Source organism: Gossypium hirsutum, chromosome A02 (genome assembly GCF_007990345.1).
Source record: "Gossypium hirsutum isolate 1008001.06 chromosome A02, Gossypium_hirsutum_v2.1, whole genome shotgun sequence".
NCBI lineage: Eukaryota > Viridiplantae > Streptophyta > Magnoliopsida > Malvales > Malvaceae > Gossypium > Gossypium hirsutum.
In genome coordinates this window covers 3,287,126-3,312,221 of record NC_053425.1, presented here as the reverse complement: position 1 = coordinate 3,312,221, position 25,096 = coordinate 3,287,126, and the positions used below count along the sequence as shown (strand labels likewise).

Sequence of the window (25,096 nt, the reverse complement as noted above, 5' to 3'; positions counted from 1 at the left end):
AAAAAGCTAAAAAAACACATATATCAACTAATTCTGATTAGAAATATATAAAAAATGAAACACTCAAAAATCTAATATAGTAATTTTCATATTTTCTCATTCTTTTAAAATTAACTTTCAATGTCATAAAGAAAAGTAAAACTGCAAAAAGAAATATCAAATTACTCAATGTGTAAATGTTGAGGGTTAATTTTTTTAGAATCAAAACTAAATTGAGATATTTATAAATGTTGAGGATTAAAGTTGTTATTATGCCAATTTTAAAAGCTACCACCATTAGCCGATGACTAAAAACGACAAATTTGAATAGTTGCATGACCATGTTGTAACTTTTTATAATTGAGTGATTAAAAAAATTTACTAATAATTGGGTGACAAATGACCAAAAAATAAATTTATTAAGTCGGGTGGCTAAGAGAGAAATTTACTAATAGTTAAATAATTCTAATGATAATTATTATTACTTTTGTCATAATTCCTTTTTGTATTGTTTTGGCCCACAATCTTCAAATTCTAGTCAAATTAATTTTTTATTAAAAATTTTGAATGAATTGCTAAAATTTTAACAACATTAACTTGACAATTTACTTGATATTTCACGTGTAATTCATAAAAATTTAAGAAAATAAATAAAAGTTAGTAAAAAAAATTCATAAAAAAATTTAAAAAAATTATTCATGTCAACAATGAATTATATATAAATTTTCATGCCTATATTAGTATCGTTAAAATTTTAACAATTTAATCAATTTTTTCGTTTGAAATAATTTTGAGTCACAATCCAGAAAAAAAAAAGGATAAAGTGAAAATGGGACAAAATTAAGGGCTAATTTTGTGTTTTATATCCTCTGTTTTAGTGACTTGATTGATTAAGATGGGGTAATACGTAATTTGTCTTCTAAATTTGTCCAAAAATATTTAGTTGGTACCTGAATTTGTATTCTATCAACTAGGTTAGTACCTTTACATTAATACGGCTAGTTCATGCTAACGTGACAGTGATAACAAATCTGATGAAGACATGTGGTAGCCTCTCAATATGTCACGTGGTGAACATAAATTAAAAAATAAAAATATATAAATTAAGAAAAAAATGTATAATTTTTGTTTCACATCAAGAATGAAACTAGACATAATAATGTTGTCCAGATATATCTAAATCTAGACAACTATTTGTCCAAGTTCATTCCAAATGTATTTGTTAGTAAATTTATATGTTTTTAGTTTTTTTATAAAATATTGGGTTATTTATATTATTACTACTACTATTTTTATTATTTTGAAATATAAAATATATAAAGTGTTAAAAAAGTTAAAATAGATAAATTAATATATATATATATAGATATAAAAGTTTTCACATCAAGAATTAACTTACACGGATAGTTGTTCATATTCAAATACATTATTCATTATAAATGTGCCTTTTAGTTGTTTTATATATTTATATATATTATAAATATTTAATTCTTTTATATATTTTTATAATTTTAAAATTTAAAATTTTTATTGATTATATATTATATATCATAAATTTTTATATTTTTTAAAAATATTATAGACTTTTTATATATTTATTTAATTTTTTTAATTTACGTCACGTGGTATAATGAGAGGTTGTCACGTTTCACCACCGAACTGGTTAATAATGTTACATCAACACAAACTAATGGTGTTAGTGCGGATGTACCAACTTGAGTGACAGAATATAAGTTCTAGTGGCAATTAGGGAAAAAAATATTTAAGTATTGACTAAGTACTTTTGAACATGTTTAGTGATAAACTACATATTAACCTATTATAAACATGTTTAAAGGTCTTATCGTCCAAAACTAAAGTTTGTCTGATATTTGAGAGATTTAGGTGTAAATATAGGCTTTGATGGAAAATTGCACTTACCTAAAATATACAAGTTTAACTTAGGTTTCATAATTTGACTTATTTTTTAATTTTATATATTATGTAGTGTATATCGAATGAAAAATAAATATGTTGTTATAAATGTTTTATTATTATAGAAGTGGATGTCTATTAGAATAAAAAGTTTGATGTCTTTTAGGGCTGTAATGTGTATCAGGAATAAAATTTTATTTCATTTACATTTTTTATGTTCATAAATATAGACTTTGGGAAAGCATCGTAAGTATTGTATTGATAGTAAATTTTACAGTTCTCTTGATTCTTCTATTTCTCTGGTTCTTTATTTTCGTTATTATTCATTTTATAACACATTATCAATACGATGATTCTCAATTTTTTCTTCAAAATCTTCATGTGAAATTTATTGTTTCCTCTATTTGTTCTCGAAATCTCATTCTTTGGGAAGAATAATAAGTTGTTAACCAAATGAAAGAAATAAAAATTAATAAATAAATAAAAACAATCGTAGAAGGGGTAGGGCTGTAAATGAATTGAGTTTAAATGAATAAATATCTATTCATGCTTGTTTGTTTATTTTTAAGTTTGTTCGTATTCAGTTTTTGTTAGCTAAAAATTTCAAAATTATTGTTCATGTTCGGTTATTTAAATTTATGTGTGTTCATGTTTGTTTGTTTAATGTTCATGAATATATTCATTTAACTTAATCGAACATGTTCACGAATATGAAACAAACATTTTCATAAACATATAATTGAATATGTTCATGAGCAATGTTAATGAATAACAAACAAACAAATAAACAATAAATACATACACACAGATATTATTTTAATATTTTTATAAAAAAATATTATTAATAAATAAATGAGTCAATAAATAAGCTTATAAATTAGTTTGTTAGTAAATATAAACGAACCGAACACACATCTATTCGTGTTCGTTCGTTTATTAAATGAACATAAAAAATTTATTCATACTCATTTATTTAGCTTAGTAAACGAATATAAATAAATGTTATATAAACAGTTTACAAACAATTCATCGAACATTCTATTTATTTACACTCTTAAAAAGCGATATTTCACCGAATGCCTAAAAACACCCCAAAGATCAACCTCGCTTTTTTAGCACGAAAACTTAAAAGATTGTGGGCCAAGAAAATCTTCTCAAAAGAATTTGGCTTAAATTCAAAAAATCGACCACTCAGTTGCCCTAAGGCTTTTAATGCTATGAGCAAGGAATTTATAAATTTATAAATTGTGAGATTAATTTTTTTTATTTGAAGATCAGATTTATTCTTTGAGATTTTATACATAAGATGAAAGTGTTGTATAAAAATATTTTTAGATTAACTTTAATTCTAATTCATGATTAATTATAATCAATTTGATTAATTTGTCTTATTTTAATCTTTTTGAGAATGGCAAAATATTTGATTTTAGCATTGATTTTAATTCTAGATTTTAGATTTATCGAATAAAATTTAGATTGGTAAGTTTTTTTATTGTTTTGAGATTTATCCCTTTTTTTATTATTGTTCTTTTTTTTCAACTATAAATTTGTAATAAATCTTAAAACTATACATGAACTATGGTTTAATGTGTAATTATATACATAAAATTTTAATTGGATCCAATTCTTGTAAATTATTGACACGATTATTAATATAACATCATTTTATGCTTATATATTGTATACTTAAATAATTATATTTACCCAATATAAAATTAAATTTATGTATTTATTTATTTAAATGTGTATGGTTAAATTAAAATTAAAGTTTTGATTACACATTTGAACAACAATTAGAGTTTTACGTATATAATTGCATCAAATTAAAGTTCATGTATACTATTGCACATTAAATCAAAATTCATGTATGATTTTGAGATTTATCCCTTTTAATAATTATAAATTTAGTCTTTTTGTTTTTTTTTAATCAATAATTTATGTGAAACCATCTATTTATTTAATCAATTATGAGGAAATAATTAAGAATGAGAAATCAGCGAGTCTCTCTCCTAACTTCAACCAACCAAGTCCCTAACAATAGGAAAGTTGAATAACAAACCCTAGCCTTAAACTAAGTAAATCCCTCTCTATAAATTTACCATTTTTAATAAGCTTTGATAAGTTAAAAAAGAACAAAAGGTTTATAGAAAGAAAGAGAAAGAAATGGCAAAAGCTTCTGTGATCTCCCTTGTTTCCTTATTTATTTGCATTTTCTCCTCACCCAGCTTTGCCTATGCTTCAGCTTCAGCTCCAGGTCCATCTCCATCATCCAATCAACAAATGAGATTCGAGGTCTTAGGTCATGTTTATTGTGACACTTGTCGTGTTGAATTTGAGACATCTATCAGTGAACCTATTCCCGGTATATAATCTAATGTTTTGATTTTAGATGAAATAATTAGGTTGACAAAAGTTTTTAAATATATTTACTATTTATATAATTGGCAGGTGCAACAGTGAAGTTAGAATGTAGGAATCGTACAGACGAAAAGATCACTTATCAAAGTCCAGAAATAACGGCTGGCGATAAAGGAAATTATAAAATCCAAGTGACGGGTGATTATGAAGAATCAGATTGTGATGTAATGCTAGTGAAGAGTCCCAGAGCAGATTGCAATGACCCCACCGAAGAGTGGAGGAAAGCCAGGGTGGTTCTCACCACATTGGATGGGGTTTCGGGTGAAATTCGCTTTGCCAACAATCTTGGGTTTAAAAAAAAGGAAGCTCTTCCCGAATGTACCAAAGTTCTAACAGAAATGGGTTACTTTGAACTTCAAAAAGAACTTGGAAACGAAGCTGCTTGAGGAAATATGTTAGGTAAGTTGGACTTTTTCCATGAATTGGATAATTATGATTAGCCTTATGTATATTCATAATTTATACAATTTTCTACTAATAAACTCATGAAAGAAAAAACCTACTTTATTAGCTTTTTAAAACTATAAACCTTCAAAAGTAGCCGAAGAGATCATTTAAATTAAAATTTCAATAAAGAAATATATATTTGTATCAAATTTTAAATACATTTTAATAAAATTAAATACTTTAATTTAAAAGTAATAAATAAATCATCCTTAGCCTCCTCTTTCCTTCGAGACCAACAATGGGTAGCACGAGAATATTCACTTGTTCATGCCTTTCGGCTTGATCTTAGGCCTTGACTCACCCTCCGTGGACGAACCTTGTGGAGGAACCCTTGGGTTTTCAGGGCATTGGATTCTCACCAATGTTTGTATTACTCAAGCCGACATTCTTGCTAATGTTTGTATTACTCAAGCCGACATTCTTGCTTCCGTTTTGTCTACTCCTACTCTTGCAAGTGCTTTCCCCTAAGGTAGAATGCTTCCTACCGATGCATTTTTACATCCCACAGTTTTGGCAGTTCACTTAGCCCCATTCATCTTCGGCGCGTTCACATTATAATTTTTTTGCCAGCACTATTTATTTTAAGCATTTGTTTTCACATTTGATAAATTATTCTTTTAGTCCTTGCTTTTTAAAATTATATTAGATAATTCTCTATACTACCAAATTTTAATCCCACGTTGTCTAATGAACACTCTTATATAAATAAATGCAAATTTCTTCACTATTTTCATAAATTTTGAAAGGAACTTATAGTTTAAAATTATTTATATATAATAAATATTATATAAAAGAGAGAATAATATTTCTATTAGGCCAAAAATATTCTAAAATAACCATTTAATTTTTGTTTTATTCTTTTTAGACTAAAATTTTTTTAATAAACATCCTTAACATTTTTTTAAAATATACTAGAACTACTATTTTCATACTAATTAGCGAATATATTTATAAGTTACTTTTTTACCGTTACTATTACAAATTAATTTTAATCTCGTATTGATTAGAGAACACTATTATACTATCATACTAATATAGTATATTTAGTCACCAAAAATCAGTAAATGATTATATATAACAAGTATGAATTAATGAAATCTTTATATATGCACTAAATTCTAGTATGTGTAAATATTTTATATATATACAATACATATCAAATTGTTTAACTGGGGCTATCTCTTCATGGAAACTCTATATGAAACAATCAAAAGTGGGCATGGATATAGATGGCTCATGGGGGTATAAATTTTAGGGATAGTTCTAAATTTAGTCCTCAATAGTTATATTTTTTTAATTTAATTATTATTATTTTTTTAGTTAAATTTGACTCTTAATCATTTAAAAAAAACTAAATTATTTTTTTAACGAAAATATTAATTAGCTTTAAATTTTCAGCGATATTGACATGACAACCTAATATTTCATGTTGACACAATATCATTTGTTATATGTCAAGTCACAAATAATTTAAAATTTATAATATAAAAAATCATAAAATATATATAGATCATAAAAAAAAGCATGAAGTATATAAGGATTTTATGCAGAGTACCGTGATTCAAAATGTAATGTTTTAATCGGTATTTTTGTTAAAAAAATAATTCAATTCTTTCTAAACCGTTGATAGTCAAATTTAATTCTTTTAAAAAAGTTGAGATTCAAATTTAACTAAAAAAAAGAATCAAATTAACAAAAAATATAATGTTTAATAACTAAATTTATCATTATGCTTTTTTTTATTTGTTTCAATCATTACTTAGGTTTGGGTGAATTCATTTTAACTTTTTTATTTTTTATTTTCTTTTATTATTTTTTACTGATTTTTATAATTGAATTTTTAATGTAATATAGTTTTTTTTCTTTGTGTTTGTGAATATATGAATTTTGTTTTTATTGGGATTGATTAGAAATATCTTTTTAAAATTTAAATTAACTTCTCATTCATTAGTTAATCATTTTGAGCATATGATATACTGTTATAAAGATATCATAGAGTAAAATATAAAACCATAGTTTTATGATTCAAATCTCCACCTTTACTAATCGAGACTATATCTCAAAACTTTCAAAAAATCTATTTTTCCAACAGTTTACACGTTAATTTTTTATATTTCGTAAATTATAATAACTAAATTATGATAAATTAATGTAAAAAATGTATTTTTTTATTTTCGTAAAATAAGAAAATCAAAATCAAACCAATATATTCTCTTTTAGTTTTTCCATTGGTAGTAGATGAAAAAAAGAACAAAACTAGATGTAACGAATTTCTCTCTTGGATAGGCCATGAATTAGGGTTTTGAGCCTACTCTTGATCCCATGAAAAAACTAGTCTAAAGAGTGTCGAGCCTCATTTCTCAGCGACAACAATAGTAGTGTTACATTAGCACTAAAATGTAATTATAAAAACTAAAAATTCTATTGTATATTCGTGTAGAAATTATGTGTTTATAATATAAATGTATATTTAAAAATAACATATAATAAATAATGAAACGTTGATGATGTAAGTGAAATCATGTGTTCTATCAGACGTGTATGTATATATTAAGTTATTCTTTTAATTGTATATAAATGTATGAAATTATAAAAATATCTTATAATAATATTAATTGTTCGAAATGTAATTTTTAATACTTTTCTCGACTGAATTAATGTTTAAATAGCAGTATAGGTAAAAGGTATCCATAAAAATATGTACTTTGCCTTAGTATTTTTAGTGAAGTATGGGATTTAATTTCTTTACTTAAAAAATTGAAGGATTGAGAAGGGAGAAGTTAGGATAGGCTCAAAGTACAGGCATAAAGCCTTAATATAGTAGAGTTGAGGGGCATAGTTTTATTCCACGTTAATGCGGGAATTTAACTAGTGAATTAAGGGCTTTTTAGATGGGTATTTACTTTTAATACGCTGTGTTTAGTTTTATTTGTATTTTACGCTACAGTATTGTTACAATATTTAATCTCATCACCATTGTTGTTTTTACACTAACCGGAAGTAAACAAACCGTCCATTCAAAAGTCCCTAAGTAACAATCCATAAAATTACCTATTTAGGCTTATTTGATGATATAAGCACATTACACTACCCTAATTTTTTCTATAACCATCCGAAGTTGGTTTGAGGCTTTGAGCCTGTACAACGAATAAAATTTCTATCATTTTCCCTTTAAACATGGCCCAGTACAACGAATTAAATCACTTCATGTGCACTTGTTTTAATCAAGTCATATTGATGCACTTAATGAGCCACTTTAGCATTATATTGATGCACTTGGTTAAAGCAATTGACATGATATTTGAGTGGCCGTCCATGACCACATTTAGGAAATACCAAAGATATTGCTCTGTAAGCATCGTAAAAGAGCAAAACACATGTTCCATACTTAACATAATTCGACATTCAGGAAGGAAGAGTCTATAAGTTGAAAGATAAAAGAGCACATCTTAAGCCAATCCCCCCTCTCTCTCTGATCCTATACATATAGTTAAGAGTCAAGTAGAAAGCTATGTGGGTGTTTGGTGTAAAACCATCATTTCATTCCCAAGCCTGAGTATTACTAATCTCAGAAATCATTAAGCAAGATGGATATGCAGATGGTGACAGTTTATCCAATCTCATCTCCCAAACAGAGCAGCTTTAGAATCCATCCATCCTTATGAATCTCAAGTCAACCACTTTCTTCACTAACACATCCACAAATGCCCAAAATCTCAGCTTCAACCCACAACAGATGGCATTAAAAGGGTGATCATTAACACTGCCTCCCCAGCCATAGTGACCATGCAGATGCAGTCAGCCACCACTCCTTCCACACCCTTCAATATTTACTTGTTTGATGCCATAGTAACACGTCTTCTTTTCTTGTGGTTATAAGTAAATCAATGTATTATCAAATCGATTTACAAAGTAGCCATAATTTAGGAATCACAATTAATTTAGAAGACAAGAAACCACCAACACTTAACAGGTGAGCAAAATTTGATCTACTTAACAAACCTGTTTCATTTAAGTGGTTTTATTGGTCTAATCAATTATGGTCTCGATTAAATTATTATTAAAATTCTGAGCTGATAAACTTAACAGTGTTATTTTTATTTATTTTAAATGTATTTATTATATATAATATGATTTAGACATATATATTTTATAACATTATATAAGAAGAAAAAAAAGTTGGTTAATCAACTGAATCAAGAAATCGATTAAGTTGATTAAGCCTATGACCGTCGATCAATTCAATTAAAGTTGGAGGTAATTGACTAAATTAAATTTGAGAAACAAATCGAACTAATGGAAAAAAAATTGAAAACTTAATAACAAAGATGTTTAGTGCATTGGATTTTGAGGGATGCTGCTATTCCTATGCTATGGAATACTTAGAGCAGCTTCTTTGTCAATCACTTCCATTCTTCTTGTTAGATTATCTATAGCGCTTATAGCTATAGCTCTTAACTCGATTATTTCCTAATAATTATTGTACCTCACAAGTTTCATTAATTTGTTGACCGGCGGTATCTCTACCCTTAACTACTAGGGCGTTGTAAATATTAGGCATCTTGTCCGGGGAAAAGGCTACATTCAATACTGGACCGATGATTTGAGAAATATGCCTCAGATTTTCTCTTATTGTTACTTTCTTTTTGAATAATTTTATTATAGATTATGATCATATTTGCTCTTTTTGAGATAATATTTAGAACTACCCATGGTCCCTCCTCAACCTATAAATAAGAAGATAATGTACTTCAGCATACTCGAACCCAACAAATTTTATATATAGTTTTAATGGTAATGATAGTAATAATAGTAATAATAGTAATAATAGTAATAATAATAAATGCAACATTAAAGATACTTTCTTTCGTCAACTAAGTCATTGGTGATTCAAGTCATTAGTTGACATCTAATCTTGAGTTTCAACATTGATCATCCCATTCCCCCAAGCCCTTGATAAAATATGTCGGCTTTATTGATTTAGAACCATTTTGAATGGACAGTACGTTTATTTATGATTAGTGTAAAAATAATGGTGATGGTAATATTAGATACTATAATAATACTATAACATTAGACAAAAAAAAAACTAAATGTACCGTACTGAAAGTAAACATTCATCCAAGGGACCCATAGTCAATTAAAATTAATTCACAAACTTAACTTACTTAATATATATGATTTTGATTTATTTTTAATATATTTATAAATATATTTAAATACATTTTCATAATATATAAAAAATAAATTGGTTAATCGAGCACCGTTAATTCAATTAGGTTGTGTAAGCCTACTCAATCAATAATTTAAATTAATATTGGAGATTGTTGGTTAAATACATTAAATTCAAAAAATTGATCGAATTGATTGAAAAGATGGAAAACTCACACCTATATTCTTAGTGGCAAAGATGTTTGGGGCATGGTGGTGAAGCTTTTAAGTGAGTGATCTTATTTATATATAAATATATGTGTATATATAGTGTATGCGTGTGCATGCACTTTACATTTATCCTCTAATAAATTCTGACTTAGATTTGCATTACCAAGATCTACAGTTGAAGTCGGCATATCCTTCTTACTAGCAGGATTCTTGATAGCATCAACAGACTTTCCACCGAGGAAAGAGTACACTGAAATAGAATGTCAACAACATTTTAAAAAGTATTGTGACAAGCTTCCTAACGATTTGAACATCATCAGGGAAAGAACACAAAAGAATAAAATGCAGATCAGCATACATACAGCATAAACCTGAATGCACCATCCTTTGCAACAGAAGAAAACCATTAAAAACAAAGGACTTATTGATTGAATCCAGGAAAAAATAGACAAGCTCCAGCTTCAAGGATCATTTTTAAATCCAAAAAATAACATACAACCTGAGCCTGTAATGCAAGAATTATATAGTAATTTATATAAGTTATGAAAAATGCAAGCTCCATGTGTGGTACCTTGCTTGGTCAATAGATGTCAGATAGCTAAAACTGTTAACTTGTATAAATATATGTAACAAGATAGAGCATCTATGAACAAAAGGGTTAAAAAAGACTCCATTTATAATTAATATCTGGTGAGTGACACTTAGCACAAAACTGAAGCAAAAACTATGATGCCAGTACACACTACAATCTCTTCCAATTTCAGTCTTTTCTTCCTGATCAAAATGGCCTCTTCAACAGTTGTGGTGACCAAACATATCCACTGTGTAGAAAGAAACAAGTTGTCAAAACTCGGAAGAACGTACAATTCCAGTTAGGGCAAGACAGCAGTAAAATGATGTCCTTGGAGCAAATTCAGCATGTTTTGCTGCACACCTCTAAATTCTGCTTTGACCCAATATTCTACTAAACAAATTTAGGTGGATTATTACTATGAATTATGAAATAAACAAATTAATGAAATTTGTAAATTGGCTTAAATTCTAAACCAATTCAAGTGTTGAAATATAGAATCATATTCAAAGCCCAGACAAATTGGATTTAGATTACAACCAAAGTAGAAACGAAAACCTAATTCAAGCGGTGCAATTATTAAAACCCAAAAAAAGTAAAACATAAGGAACTCAAACTGACCAGAACATTGAGGATGGTTGGAAGATCACTTGCTATTGTCATTTTTGTTAGTGTCGGAGTCATTTTTGTTTGTGTCGGAGTTGAAAGAGGGGAGGGGATTAGAGCCTTTGATGACCCAACCGAGGGCGAAAAAGGAAACCCCAGCAAGAATAGCAGTGCCCCAGGCGTGAGAGTACCAACGACTGTACTGCCGGATGGCGTACCTCCATTGATCTCGGAGGGTAGAAGGGTCAGGGTTAGTGAGGTCGGGTGGGTTGGGGAAACGGACCCTTTGATGGCCCGAGAAATCAGAGGCGGCGTTGCTTTCGATTTCTGGGATTGATTTATTAGGTGAAGAAGAGAGGTTTTGATGGGATTGAGGCTTCTGATTTTCTGACATGGTTACTGCTTAGAGAAGCAAAATTTTCGTTTGCAACAAACATTGAGGGATTCCAATTTATCTTCCACGCTTCTTAACCAGCCGATAAATTTTTTTATTTTTTAAGGGTAAATTATAAAAATAATTATTTTTTATTATCTCATGCTACATTTTAGTCACTTATGTTTGAAATGTTACATTTTAATCACTTACGTTATCATTTTATTACGAAGTGGTCACTTTACCATTAAATTCCGTTACTTCCCTAATGATAGTATTACGTGGTAGTCCTATGTGGCAGTCCAAATTAAATTTATTTAATTAAAAATCCATGTTCATCTCAGCAATTGGAAATCCAAGTTAGCATTTAAAACTCATTTGGACTATCACGTGGGACCACCATTAGAGAGGTAATAGAGCTTAACAGTAGAGTGACCACTTCATAATAAAACGATAACATAAGTGACTAAAAAATAATATTTCAAACATAAATGACTGAAATGTAATTTGGAGTAAACAAAAATGACTATTTTTATAATTTATTTTTTTAATAAGTGCTCAACATTTAAAACGTTGGATTAGCTTTCAGCTAATTTTGTCATGCCAACCATCTTAAATTCGATTTTTATGTGTAAAAATTGAATAATAACGAAGATTATTTTAATGCAGTAAACTAATTCCTAAAATAAAATCACCTTTATTTTAGAAAACGAATGGTTAACCGCTTACAGACGGCAGGCTCTTGGTCTTGTTATTCTGAAAATATAATCCCTAATTAATCTCATGAGAGTAGGAGAAGGGACCCAATTTTTTCCATTACAAACTCGCGCCTTAGAGCTCAAGCAGTAAGGAAATCAACACAACAATTTACCTCTCGAAAAATGTGGACGACGTTACATACAATAGTGACATAAGCTACTTACACCTCAAAATGGTAGGAGTAAAAGGATCCCGCATATTAAGAGCACTCGTGACTTTCTTGACAGCTAAAAGGGAATCTGATTCAACTAACATATTCTGCCAAACTCCAATGCTAACATGATAGCATGAACCTCGGCTTTCAGCGTTATTCCTTAATCCTTATCCTATTTTTATTGAGAATCCCCCTAACCATGCACTATCATGGTTTCTTGCAATACCGCCCACCGCAAGATTCCCAGTATTAGATTGAGCTGCACCATCGACATATATATTTTAATGATGGACCAAGGTGGAGTCTTCCACAAAACCAAACCAACAATCTTGAAAAATGAAAGTTGACGGTTCTCCCGTAGTCTTAGAGAAACATCAAAAGAGAAATAGATTGCATATAATAAGACTATCCTCAACAATCGGAGAGTTGTCTTCTTGGCATTCTAACAAGTCCATAAAAAGGCAACTGCTACTTCAATTCCAAACAACCATGCAAAAATAACCCATATTCAAATATGTAAGAATTATGCGAGTTTCAAACATTGACTACTTTCAAGTAATTGATGACACCCTTTAAAAATGCACCATATTCATCCCTTACATTAGGATCTTCTTGTACTATATATATTTGATATTTTAGTTTTGTCAATGTTTTTATATATTTAAATTACTACTATATGTATTAAATTTACACTATTTCATAATGCATATTTAGTTATCCGTAAGAATGAAACATATATTTATAATTTTATAAAAACAAATATAATATAAAATACTACTTAATATTTTGAAGTTGGTTGAGTCTAGACCGAAATTGAAATTCAAGTTGAAGACAAAAATATTAAGTACAAATCAAGAAGTGAGGAGTTAATATAGGTGCATGAAAATAGGGGTCGGAGTAGAGACATAACTGATCTTAGTAATTGTTTTTTTAACCTATTTGATTAATAATTGTTGAGTTTATTATAAATTAGAGACATTCATAGGTCGAGTCGAGATTATGCATGATATTAATATATTTTATATTTTTTTAAGCTTGGTCTAAAATATGAGTCTAAAATTTTGCTCAAACTCGCTTATATATATTTGCAAAAAACTAATTTAAGCCCATTTTTTAGTCGAGACATGTTTTTATCTGAACAACATCATCAGACATCATTCTTTGCATGATTCCTGATTCGAGAGCTTTTCAAGAATTCATCGAGTTTGCCATCTTTTCTCTTATTTTACGTTTTGGAAGGGATGCAAATACATGATAGGTTATAAAGTGAAAATTCTTTTAATTTCTTCCAATATCCTATTATAATAGGTGAAAAATGTTTTAATAAAAAAAAACCTTTTTAAAAAATATTGAATAAAAATAGTTCATTTTAATATTAAATTTATGTGTTTATTTTAATTATAGAAATAAATTTATAAAGGAAGATTACAATGTAAAAAAATCATTTTTAAAAATATTGAAAAGAAGTTCATTTAAATATTAAATTTATATGTTTATTTTGATTATGAAAATAAATTTATAAAGGGAGATTATAATAATCCCTATTAAGAACTAGGTAATGTTTAACTCATAAAAGAAAGAAGAATTGTTATGAGAAACTGATTTTCTTTCTATTGTAAATTGAATCAATACTTGACATTTTACATTGATAACACTGTGTATATATAGAGTTTTGCATAATTACTCTTTAATAAAATTGCTAGCTGTATCAACTGCATCAGTTTGCTAGACTACAACAGACTGGCTGCTCCTTGAGCTAACTCATATGATCTCTAACATTCATCCATCTTCTCGACGGGCAAGACACGAAGAAGATTTTGAAAACGTGTGAAAACGCCACTGAAAGTGGTTTGGTGAGCACATCAGCAACTTGATCACACGCGGGAACTTATCCAACCTCAATAGAACCATCAGCAACCTTTTCACGAACAAAAAACAAATCTAGCTCAACGTGCTTGAACTTAGAATGTAAGACAGGGTTGGCTGCGACGGCTACCGCACCAGAGCTATCACACCAAACATGAGGAATATCAACACTGAACGTGTAGTTCGCAAAGTAGTGACAATAACCAAGTAACTTCACTTGTGACTGTAGCAAGGCTTCTATACTCAGCCTCAGCAGTGGACCGATAAACCACTTGTTGCTTCTTAGAGCACCAAGATACGGGAGTGCGACCAAAATAAACATAATACTCGGAGGTTGATCTCCGATCGTCAAAATCCAATCCCCAGTTGGCATCAGCATATCCAGCCAACGACAATCGAGCAGACGGACGACAAAACAATCCCAAAATCAAGCGTGCCACACAAATAGTGTAAAACGCGTTTCAGGGCAGTCATATGAACAGTAGTAGGATTATGCATGAACTGACAGACTCGGTTTACAACATACGTAATATCTGGCTGAGTAAGGACAACATACTGTAATGCACCAGCAAGACTTCTGTACTCCGTCGGATCCTCTAGACGTTCACCATCATCTTTAGACATGGTAGACGAGCTAACCATTGGTGTATGAACACTCTTTGTGTTGGTCATCGAACACCGGTCAAGAATATCATAGATATACTTCTTCTAACACAGATGAAGACACCCAGATGAAGAACGAGTAACTTCTATCCCAAGAAAATAGTGAAGATCGCCCATGTCTTTAAGCGAAAACTCATCATTTAACAGCTGAACAAACCATTCTATAGAGGCAGACAGGCTTCCAGTAATGATAATGTCATCAACGTACATGAGAACATATAGAGTAGATCCAGACTTGATTCGAACAAACAAAGATGCATCAGACTTGGACATTACGAAGCCAACAGATACTAGAAAATTCTTCAGCTTCTCAAACCACGCACGGGGAGCCTGACGAAGACCATATAAGGCTTTCTTTAGGCGGCACACAAAAGCTTTGCCAGTCGAATCACACTGAACATAACCCGGAGGTTGTTGCATGAATATTTCATTATCAAGATCCCCATTTAAAAAAGCACTATTAACGTCCACCTGTCGAAGTGGTCATCCCCTGGAAACAGCAATAGATAAAATAACTCGGATAGTGGCAGGCTTTACAACCAGAGTGAAAGTCTCCTCCTCCTCCTCAGAGAGTTGAGAGCCAGAAGTTTCTAGAAGGGCACATAAGGTCTTGATTCGGGAAACATAAGCTTTAATAGAATGATTACCTTTCTTGAAAGAATAGAGTTCATGGCGGATCTTCGATTGCTTCGCACTAGTGTCAGCCGCAAAAATGTTTATAGCCGTGGTCTACACATCGCAAGCCATGCAAGCATCTGTGAAGGAGGATTGAAGTGAAGGATTGACGGTGGACAAGGCCACGAAGTAAGGAGCCTATCCTGCTGCGTGAACACCAAGCTGACGGATTCGGACCAAGAGTTCCGTCTTGTGTTTGAATGAACCTCAACGGAGGAGGTAAAGTTCCATCTAGAAATCCAGTTAAACCATAACCATCAACAATTAACTTTACCTGTTTGTGCCATTGAATGTATGTGCCATCATCGAGTTTGATGACCTCATGCCGAGGAAACAAATTAGTGACGCGATCACCAGCGAACACAGCGAAAACAGGCTCATCAGAGGCGGAATTGGTGGAAGTCATGGTAGCCAGAGGTCCAGAATTCAACCGGTGAATGATACCATGTTAAAAACTAGGTAATGTTTAACACATAAAAGAAAGAAGAATTGTTATGAGAAACTGATTTTCTTTTTTGCTGTAAATTGAATCAATACTTGACTTTCTACATTGATAACACTATGTATATATAGAGTTTTGAATAACCACTCTTTAACAAATTGTTAGCTGTATCAACTGCATCAATTTGCTAGACTACAATAGACTAACTGCTCCTTGAGCTAACTCATATGATCTCTAACAATCCCACCAAAAATTGGAGAAAAACCATGTGGTTCTTGGATGGTTTTCGGCAAAGTTCATTATGTCAACAATCTTGAGTTAAAGAAAAAAAAAGTAACTTCTTTCAAATGTACAATAATTTGAGCATTATGAAAATTTTGTATGCAAGCTCGACTTTTTATGTATAACAATTAAGTAACACAGTGACTTTTTTAATTATATAAGGAGTTAATAGTTATAAATATTAAATTAAAATTTTAACAAAAAATTTTATATATCAAAATTTAAATATTTTTTAATAAAATTTAATATTTTAAACTAAAAAATATTTTGTGAATCCCTTTTAATAGTTTTAGGTAGAGTTGAACCTTTTATATATATATATAGAGAAGATAGACTTGTGTAGGTTGTACACTTATATTTTTTTATAGCCATCTGATCGTGTGTAGATTGTATACTTATATCATTTATAACCATTTGTACACTTTTATTATTTATAACCGTTTGATTGTAAAAATTTGACCTATCAATAAAAAGGCACACTTATACCATTCGGAACCCTTTGATTGTAAAAGCTTGACCTATCAATAAAGAGGCACACTTATACTATTTGTAATTGTTTTGTTCTTTAAGACTTGACCAATAAGGAGATACCTCATTGGTATATACTTAAGTTGCATCTTTGGTTGTTATAAGAGTAACGTAGTCCTACATGGATAAAACTTTCGAGCTAAGGTCATACATTAACAGAACTAAAATCTCAATATTTAATATCAAATACAAGTGACCAAATTCGAGTATCAACATATCTCTCAACCTTCTTAATTAGGTCAAATTCAATCATTAAACATTAAATCTAACATATATCAACCACGATTTTTAAAAAAAGTTATTATATTAAATTTTTTATTTTAAAAAAAAAATATTTTGGTCAGTCAAAATATTTCATTTTATCATGTTTGTATCTCATTATATATAAAGAATGGAAAATGCTATGATAATGAAAAAAAATTGAAAAAAGAACACAAAAACAAGGTGAATATCCAATAACAAAAGATAGAAGATGAGTGATAACACCATTGATTTTAATTTACAATACAATCCATTTGAGAACCATTCAACAAGCCAATACTTATTTTAGGCCAGATCTTCCCAAAACCCAGCCTAATTGAAAATAAAATAGAAAACCATCTCTATGAATAAAGCTAAACTGCTTTAATTTAGACATTCAAAGCAATCTTTTGAGCAGCAAGTGCTTCAGCTTCAAGTGTTGGCTCATACAATAGTGTAGTTTCTGCCAGCAATGCTGTCACAACATATGGGTCCATGTTCGATGCCGGACGCCGATCTTCCAAGTAACCTAACAAACAAACAATGAAATAATAAACATAAGTCTCTAGTTCATTTAGTTCTTGTAACTCATCGGGACGTTTGTTTGTCGGTCCGGTCTTTCTGAAGCTCACAAGTTCATTAATCATTCATCTGGTTGTTAGAAGGCAGAATTTTTATTGATGATAATACCTTTTCCATTCTTCTCAGTGTCACGCCCAACTCGGATTGAGCAACCGCGATTAGCCACTCCCTACAAGTTCGATCATGAAAAATGTTATAAACATTAAAGAAGGCATACAAAGTGTCAATGGCTTCCATCACAAGGAAAAGGTATCTCATGGAACATACCCATGAAAACGTGTTGATGCTGGCCGTTTCATGCTTTCCGGTCAGTCTTCTTTCGTTTCCCTCACCATAGGCACTGATATGCTCCTTGTGGCGAAGCGACAAATTCAGGATTGCTTTCTTTATAACTTCGAAGCCTCCATCTTCCCTCATGCTCTTAGTACTGTGTTACAAAATTTGTATTGTTGTAATTCAAGGTGATACCATATAAGTTTTACCAAAATAAAACTTAAGAAAAAGGTTACCTGTAATTTGTGTGGCATCCAGCACCATTCCAGTCACCCTAGCAATAGGAAAATGAATTGAGAAAACACACTGATGGACTAATAGTAAGAACCCAACATTGCGAAATTTTATGTTACCTCTATTGGTTTAGGATCGAGGGAGAGTACAACACCGGCTTGTTCAGTGATTCTCTGTAAGAATATAGTAAAGTATCGGTAAGTTATCAGATTAATTAACATATGATTAATGTTAAAACTGTTTTACACTGCTTGAATTCATTTAAACGAAGAAATACCTCGAGAATGTATCTAGAACACCAGATATGATCTCCAGCTTCGATACCAACACTCGGACCAACTTGATACTCCCACTGCATGGTAATTTACAGAATCAAATGGTGATAACTAATGAACAAACAAGCATGGATGTAATGATACTTCATTTTCGATAGCAAGGTGAGGACTCGAAAGCAGCACACCTGGCCTGGCATAACCTCCCCGTTGGTACCACTAATGTTAATGCCGGCATACAAGCAAGCCTTGTAATGAGCATCTGAGATATCACGCCCAAATGACTTGTCAGCACCAGCTGCACAGTAATAAGGACCCTGCATTTGGAATCAAACAGCCATGTTATTACATGGATTTACAAACCATTACAACCGTTTTACTGTCGTATAAAATTGAGTCATGTGATTACCTGAGGACCAGGATAGCCTCCAACAGGCCATCCCAAAGGCCATTTCACATTTTGTTGAAGTAAAGTGTACTCTTGCTCAATACCAAACCTAAACAGAAAGGTACAATAACATGAGGGCATTTCCTTCGAATAAGATAAATGAAATAAAATGATTCGTACCATGGTACTTCATCGACCACCTTCTTGTTACTGAAAATCTCAGCGGCACGGTGGCGCTTGTTTGTGGGAATAGGCTCACCAGCTGGTGTGTATGAATCACAAATTACCTTTGTAAAACACGAAAGTAAACATTAACCACACCATATAATTTACTTACAAAACTTTCAACAATTAATTTACTTACAAGCCTTGGATAGTACTTACCAAGATATTGTTACCTCCTCGGAAAGGGTCCTTAAAGATTGCTTGAGGGCTGGATGAAGTTTTTAAGTCAAAATGGTGTTTTGATGATAACAAGCAATAAAGAATGTTTTACATTTCAAAAGGGCTTACTATAAGATAACTTCACTATCTTCACCGGGTGCTTGTCCAGTACTTGATCCATCATAGTTCCACTTGGGAAGCTCAGAGGGATGTTTAACTGGCTTTGATATTGTCTGCAAATTGTAAGAAGGACCAAAGAAACATAATAAAAAAACCAAACACCAGATTGAGAATCATACAAGTTTAGTTTTAGTAGTTTATTTCTTACCCTGGACTTGCTACGCATATCGAGTCCACTGCCTCCTATCCTGTTTCAATGCAGAAACAGCAGATATTGAGGAAAATTGCCACCTTTAATCTAACATTTGAACATAGATATGTGTAAGTGTTACTTGAAACATAGATAAATGTGTTAGCAAAGATAATGTACCAAATGTATTCAGCAATGATCTTGTCGGTGTATGGAGTGACGTCCATGTTTAGTAAGTTCTCTAGCCTGTTGACAGTGCTGTTTTCAGACAAGGCAACCACTTTAAACTTGCCAGAGCTTTTAGCAGCTCCTTTCTTGTTCTGTTTCAGTACCAGAGAACTCCACATTTTTGTTGCAATGGGACTTCCATAGGTTGAGGTCTTTGGTAGTGTCATTTGCCATTGAGTTGAGGGTGCTAAAAGCTGTGCCATTTTCCCCTTCTCCCAACTAAAATATATCAAATAAAGTATAAAAAAGACCTTAATTCTCAATATATTATACAAAAGAAAGAAAAAAGTAGAAAATTTGAAGGTCAAGAACTATAATTTTAGAACTGAAAATACACTAAGGTGTTCAAATATAACAGCAATGGCATAGAATCAATGTTTGAATTCAGATTACGGAAGAAGAAAGGGCCTAATTTTCAACTAAGATGGTATACATATATACATGCATATATCTATATATACATATGAAGGTTTAATCCAATTAGTTCATGTAGTCATCATTAAAAGGTGGCATTCAACAAGTGTGGAGTTAGAACCATCTTCAACTCAGTCTCCTATTCCTCTGTCCTTTATACCATCTTAGTATATGAAATGAACAATGGAAAGTACATAAAAGACCACTTTTTTAGGTTAAATTTTGCCATTAGTCCTTGTACTTTATGAAAGTTGTAGATTTAGTCCCTATACTTTTTCAAAATTTAAAATTTCAGTCCTCACCAAACAATAACTATTAAATTTATTAAGTTAAGTTCAACTATTTCCAAAATTTGACGCGGCAAACATATGGACTTAAAATAACTATTATCATTTATGTCAATATTGAAATTTCATAATTTTAAAAAATATAGGGACTTAAAATGATCCAATGGAGAATATGGATTAGATCTACAGCTGAATGCATAGCACAATACTAGTAATTGAATTTAACTTAACAAATTTAACTGTTACTGATTGGTCAAGAAAAAAATTTCAATATTCAAAAAGTACAGGGACTAATAGCAGAATTTAACTTTTTTTTACCTGTTCAACTCTACCAAATTATCATGGTCAGATCAAATTGTGGGCCACAAGGATTATCTTAACTTTTAAAACCTAGCTTGTTTTAGTTTCAAGCAGTACTTTTAGAACCTAGCTTGTTTTAGTTTCAAGCAGTCTTAATACTACATTATTTAGAAAATAAGTAGTAAAAAGAAAAGAATCTATATTCACAATCTTCAGCTTAATAGATATGGTGCTGCTGATCCAAAGCTCCAAATCCCAACCACTTATGCTTTATCCATAGGAAAAACTTCATTGGTTCTCATTTTTCAATGGCTAGTGGGGGACCAGTCAAGTTACAGCCCTTCTAAAAAGGTTCACATAAGAAAACACTTTAGATTTAGAGGTTGAAACCTTATTGGGCAAAGATGAACCCATGGTTTAGTTTATCTGGTTCAAGCTCCAACAAGTCTGGGTTCAAAACAAAGAATCTAAAAGAGAACTTATAATGTCACTTTGATACATATACCAACTTCACATATAGAATATAGCTTCATGTTATCATAAAGTCATTAACCATAAGTGCATAATGTGAAGCACAAGATTATCAAGCAAAAAATAACACTGAGATAAAAGGAAAACTGACCTGGGAAGTGCCTGTAAAATGGCTTGAAAAAGGAACCAGAAAAATGGGGTATTGAGGAGATTGGCTGTAAGGGAGAAAGGAAGGAGACAAAGAGGAACAGAGTGAAGTGAAAATTTTATATTACAAGTATAAAATAAGTTGATAGAGAGGAGTTGTTGGCCTTTGAAGAACAGATAGGGATATGTTATGAGTGGAGGAAAATAGATTTTGGGACCCTTTAGTGCCACCAAGAGAAAAGTTTAAATTAATGGCCATACTTCAAAATTTTTAGATAAAAAATGGGGAGCTTGTGTCATTCATGTAATATATTATTAGATTTTGACTTCAGTAACAGAAGCTCTAATTAAATCCAAATGAAGCTGTTCATATACACCAAGAGAAAATTAAGCATAACGGCATACAATATTAATTTTATTTTAAAAATTTTATTAAAAATTTTATTATATGTAATTTTTTATTGATTTATAAATAAGTAATGATAAATAATATTAACTTAATTAAGAATAGTTAAAAAAATATATTAATATAATATAAATATACGAATATTTTTAAATTATATATATATATATGAAATGAATGGTGGCGTATGATAATGCTCTGATAGCGGAAACTATTTTAGCTAGCGGTGTGACAAATAGTAGAATATTGGAGCTGCGATTGATTCATCATTTTTTGAGTCGTGTTTGGAGAGTACGTTTTTAACATATTTCTAGATACTACAATAAAATTATTGATCATATGGCTAAAATTGTAAGTTTTTATTGAAGCCTCGATTTTGGCAAAAAAATTATTCAAATCAGATATTGACTATTTTATTGATATTATTTAATGATAAATTATTTTAATGTAATCACATTTTTGCTGTTTCTTTATTAAAAAAATGAATTATAGTAAGATAAAATACATGAAAATGAGAATTATTAGATCTAAATTGTTGATTATGTTTTATTTAATTATAGAAACTCCAATCATTCACCATGAAAAAGGGCATTGAGAAGCAATTATTGTGTTGGTAGATGAAGAGAATGGCCTGTGACACTTTTAGGACCAGTAGATAGATGAGGAATCTTTTATGTATATGCAGATCTGTGTTTAATTTTTTTTATATATAGAAAATTTCAAAGTTTTTTTTAATTATAATAATAGAGTAAAACTTAAATAATAAATACGATTAATATAACTCAAATTCATGATATACCTAAAATATTAAACACCATTAACTATTTAGGTTTAAATTCCGAAACACTTTAATGAAAATAAATTTAGGGCCATGCATTTGTTGGTTTGTTCAAACCAATAATTAAGTCTATTGCCTTTTTCAGGAAGCAAGAGCTTTTTTTTTGGGATTTTTAATAACATGGGGGTACATATGAATTTCTGGATTTTGAAAAATCAACATTTGTACTCTGAATTTAAAGCAAGACAGAATGTCAAATTTTCAAATTTGATGTGATGATCACCTGCCTTTAATTTCATAAGTCAAATTTTAGTTGGAAGTGTAGATGGAATATTATTTTATGGACATTTTTATTATATTATTTATAGGTTTTTTTTCAATTATTTAATAATATTTTAATATTTTTTGGGTTATTGATATATAACTTGGATAATTCTTTTATTTTGAATTTCGAACTTTAAACCTCAAATTAGGGTTCGAGATTCGAGATTCGAGATAAAGTTCCAGGTTCAGGATAAAAGAAATTATCAAAATTATATGTCAATAAATATCATTAAATAATTGGAAATGAACCATAGATGAAGTGGTGGAAGAGTCCATATATTACAAATAAATAAATTTAAGATAAAAATGGTTGTAATTTTTTCGTATTTTAAAATTTTAGTTTTGATTAAAGGTTAATATTAATTTTTATTATTTTTTTAAAAGGGATAAATTTAGAAATTATATATGAATTTTGATTGAATGTGTAATTTGATACATGAACTTGATGAAATCTTTGTTATAAATCATTTTGTACATTTAAATAAATACATCGGTTTTTTCATAATAAATAAATATAATTAGTTGTGTAAGCCATATGTAAACTTAAAATGATGTTATATTGATAATTATGTTAGTAATTTTATGAAAATTGAATCATATAAAAAATTAATGTATAATGTTTCATATCGGATCAAAATTTATATGTAGTTTTGAAATTTATTCTTTTTTGTTAAATCTCACTTGGTAAGACATATTTAATCATTGTCATTTTGATTAAATTAATCAAATTAAAGTACATAAACAAAATTTAAAATTATTTATGGTACATAAATTAATAACAAAATTAAACAATTTTAAAAACGAGAGTAGACCTCTAAAATTGATAAGTCAACTTAATCTCGAATCAATCAGGTACATACCCAATTGTAAGGTGTGAGATTTAAATATTATATAACAAAGCATGAAATTTTTTAGTGGGGTCTATATGGATGGATTTAGACTCTCTAACTTTAATAATTAACTTTAAGGTATAGTTTTACATAGTTCTACATCAATTGATACTAAAACTAGTTATCGTATCTTTTAATTGTGATCACTCAACGTGAGTAATGATGTTGGTACTATAATAACCATCTGGATTTAAAATAAATTAGTGTGAAATTAACTCGTGTGAATATTAAAACTGTAAAAGCATGATAGATTATTTTTTACGATATAATTTGAATATTAGTAGTATCTAAGAACTGTTCAGATAAAAGTCTTATAATTTGTTCCTTAAAAACTTAAATTTAAATGAATTATACAAAAGAACATCTTTTAACCATTAAACCAATCACGAAAATTAAAACCCAACCTTGTAGATAAAAATGGAGATAAGGATCAAATATTTTTTATCATCTAAGTTTTGACTCAATGGTGAAATTTAAAATTTTATGTAAATGTATGGATTCGAGTTTTTATTTTAGATGAATGTGTGACTTCTCATAATTAGTCATGGTTAATTAAATAGTTATTTAATTACGTGCTTCTAATGATTTTAGATTTATTTGTTGGATATTTTTATTCTATTAATGATGAATAAAATAATAATTCGTTTTTTCAAAGTTTAAAATATTTTAATTTTTTAAATGACGATAAATTATTAGAAAATAAGATTAAATCTACTGAATAAACTCAAATAAATTTAAAATTTATTATTTGACTCTACACATCAGTATTTTTTTAATAATCTCATTATAGGTTTTGATTATGTTTGCTCTTTTAAAAATAATGCTTAGAACTACCATAGCCCCCTCCCAACCTAAAATAGGAGGATAATACAACCCATGTTCTTCTACATTGATAACAATGTCCATGTCAATCGAGTTAAGACTCAATACACAAGTAACAAATTCAGCTGTATATGACTAACCTATATAATTGAATTGGAAATTGTAGATTAAGAGTGAGTTTGAATGAGCGGCATATTTACCCGTAGTTAGTGTAAAAATAACGATGATAATAAAATTAAATACTGTAATAATAATATATTGTGAGATAAAAAAACAAAACAAAACACAAC

The 25,096-nt window shown here is 29.7% G+C and overlaps 2 protein-coding genes and 1 long non-coding RNA gene across 3 annotated transcripts; 1 reads left to right on the top strand and 2 right to left on the bottom strand.

The window, feature by feature from the left end:
* The first annotated feature begins 4,016 nt into the window (after nucleotides 1-4,016).
* On the top strand, nucleotides 4,017-4,832 carry LOC107961143 (anther-specific protein LAT52). The gene is made up of 2 exons (XM_016897369.2): nucleotides 4,017-4,255; nucleotides 4,342-4,832. Exons 1-2 carry the CDS (start codon nucleotides 4,057-4,059, stop codon nucleotides 4,695-4,697), a joined length of 555 nt encoding a protein of 184 aa, XP_016752858.1. The 5' UTR covers nucleotides 4,017-4,056; the 3' UTR covers nucleotides 4,698-4,832.
* A 5,354-nt stretch (nucleotides 4,833-10,186) lies between these two features.
* On the bottom strand, nucleotides 10,187-11,786 carry LOC107957076 (uncharacterized). The gene is made up of 3 exons (XR_001700361.2): nucleotides 11,333-11,786; nucleotides 10,503-10,961; nucleotides 10,187-10,390 (listed from the first exon to the last, which is right to left on the bottom strand). It is a non-coding gene; the product is annotated as an uncharacterized lncRNA (long non-coding RNA).
* Nucleotides 11,787-17,508: 5,722 nt separating this feature from the next.
* On the bottom strand, nucleotides 17,509-22,128 carry LOC107957078 (glutamine synthetase leaf isozyme, chloroplastic). The gene is made up of 14 exons (XM_016892505.2): nucleotides 21,594-22,128; nucleotides 19,923-20,189; nucleotides 19,761-19,800; nucleotides 19,562-19,665; nucleotides 19,433-19,481; nucleotides 19,229-19,335; nucleotides 19,070-19,157; nucleotides 18,849-18,977; nucleotides 18,666-18,740; nucleotides 18,508-18,561; nucleotides 18,391-18,428; nucleotides 18,149-18,308; nucleotides 17,990-18,050; nucleotides 17,509-17,828 (listed from the first exon to the last, which is right to left on the bottom strand). The coding sequence occupies exons 2-14, from the start codon at nucleotides 20,171-20,173 to the stop codon at nucleotides 17,689-17,691; spliced, it is 1,296 nt and encodes a 431-aa protein (XP_016747994.1). The 5' UTR covers nucleotides 20,174-20,189; nucleotides 21,594-22,128; the 3' UTR covers nucleotides 17,509-17,688.
* Nucleotides 22,129-25,096: the final 2,968 nt, after the last annotated feature.

Excerpts from the sequence above, each read along its gene's own strand:
- LOC107957078 (XM_016892505.2), bottom strand. The coding sequence starts at position 20,173 with ATGGCACAGCTTTTAGCACCCTCAACTCAATGGCAAATGACACTACCA. Across the intron at positions 19,666-19,760 it reads ATATGCGTAGCAAGTCCAGG|ACAATATCAAAGCCAGTTAA; the intron begins GTAAGAAATAAA and ends TACAATTTGCAG. Across the intron at positions 17,829-17,989 it reads CACTGAGAAGAATGGAAAAG|GTTACTTGGAAGATCGGCGT; the intron begins GTATTATCATCA and ends TTTGTTTGTTAG.
- LOC107961143 (XM_016897369.2), top strand. The coding sequence starts at position 4,057 with ATGGCAAAAGCTTCTGTGATCTCCCTTGTTTCCTTATTTATTTGCATT. Across the intron at positions 4,256-4,341 it reads TATCAGTGAACCTATTCCCG|GTGCAACAGTGAAGTTAGAA; the intron begins GTATATAATCTA and ends TATAATTGGCAG.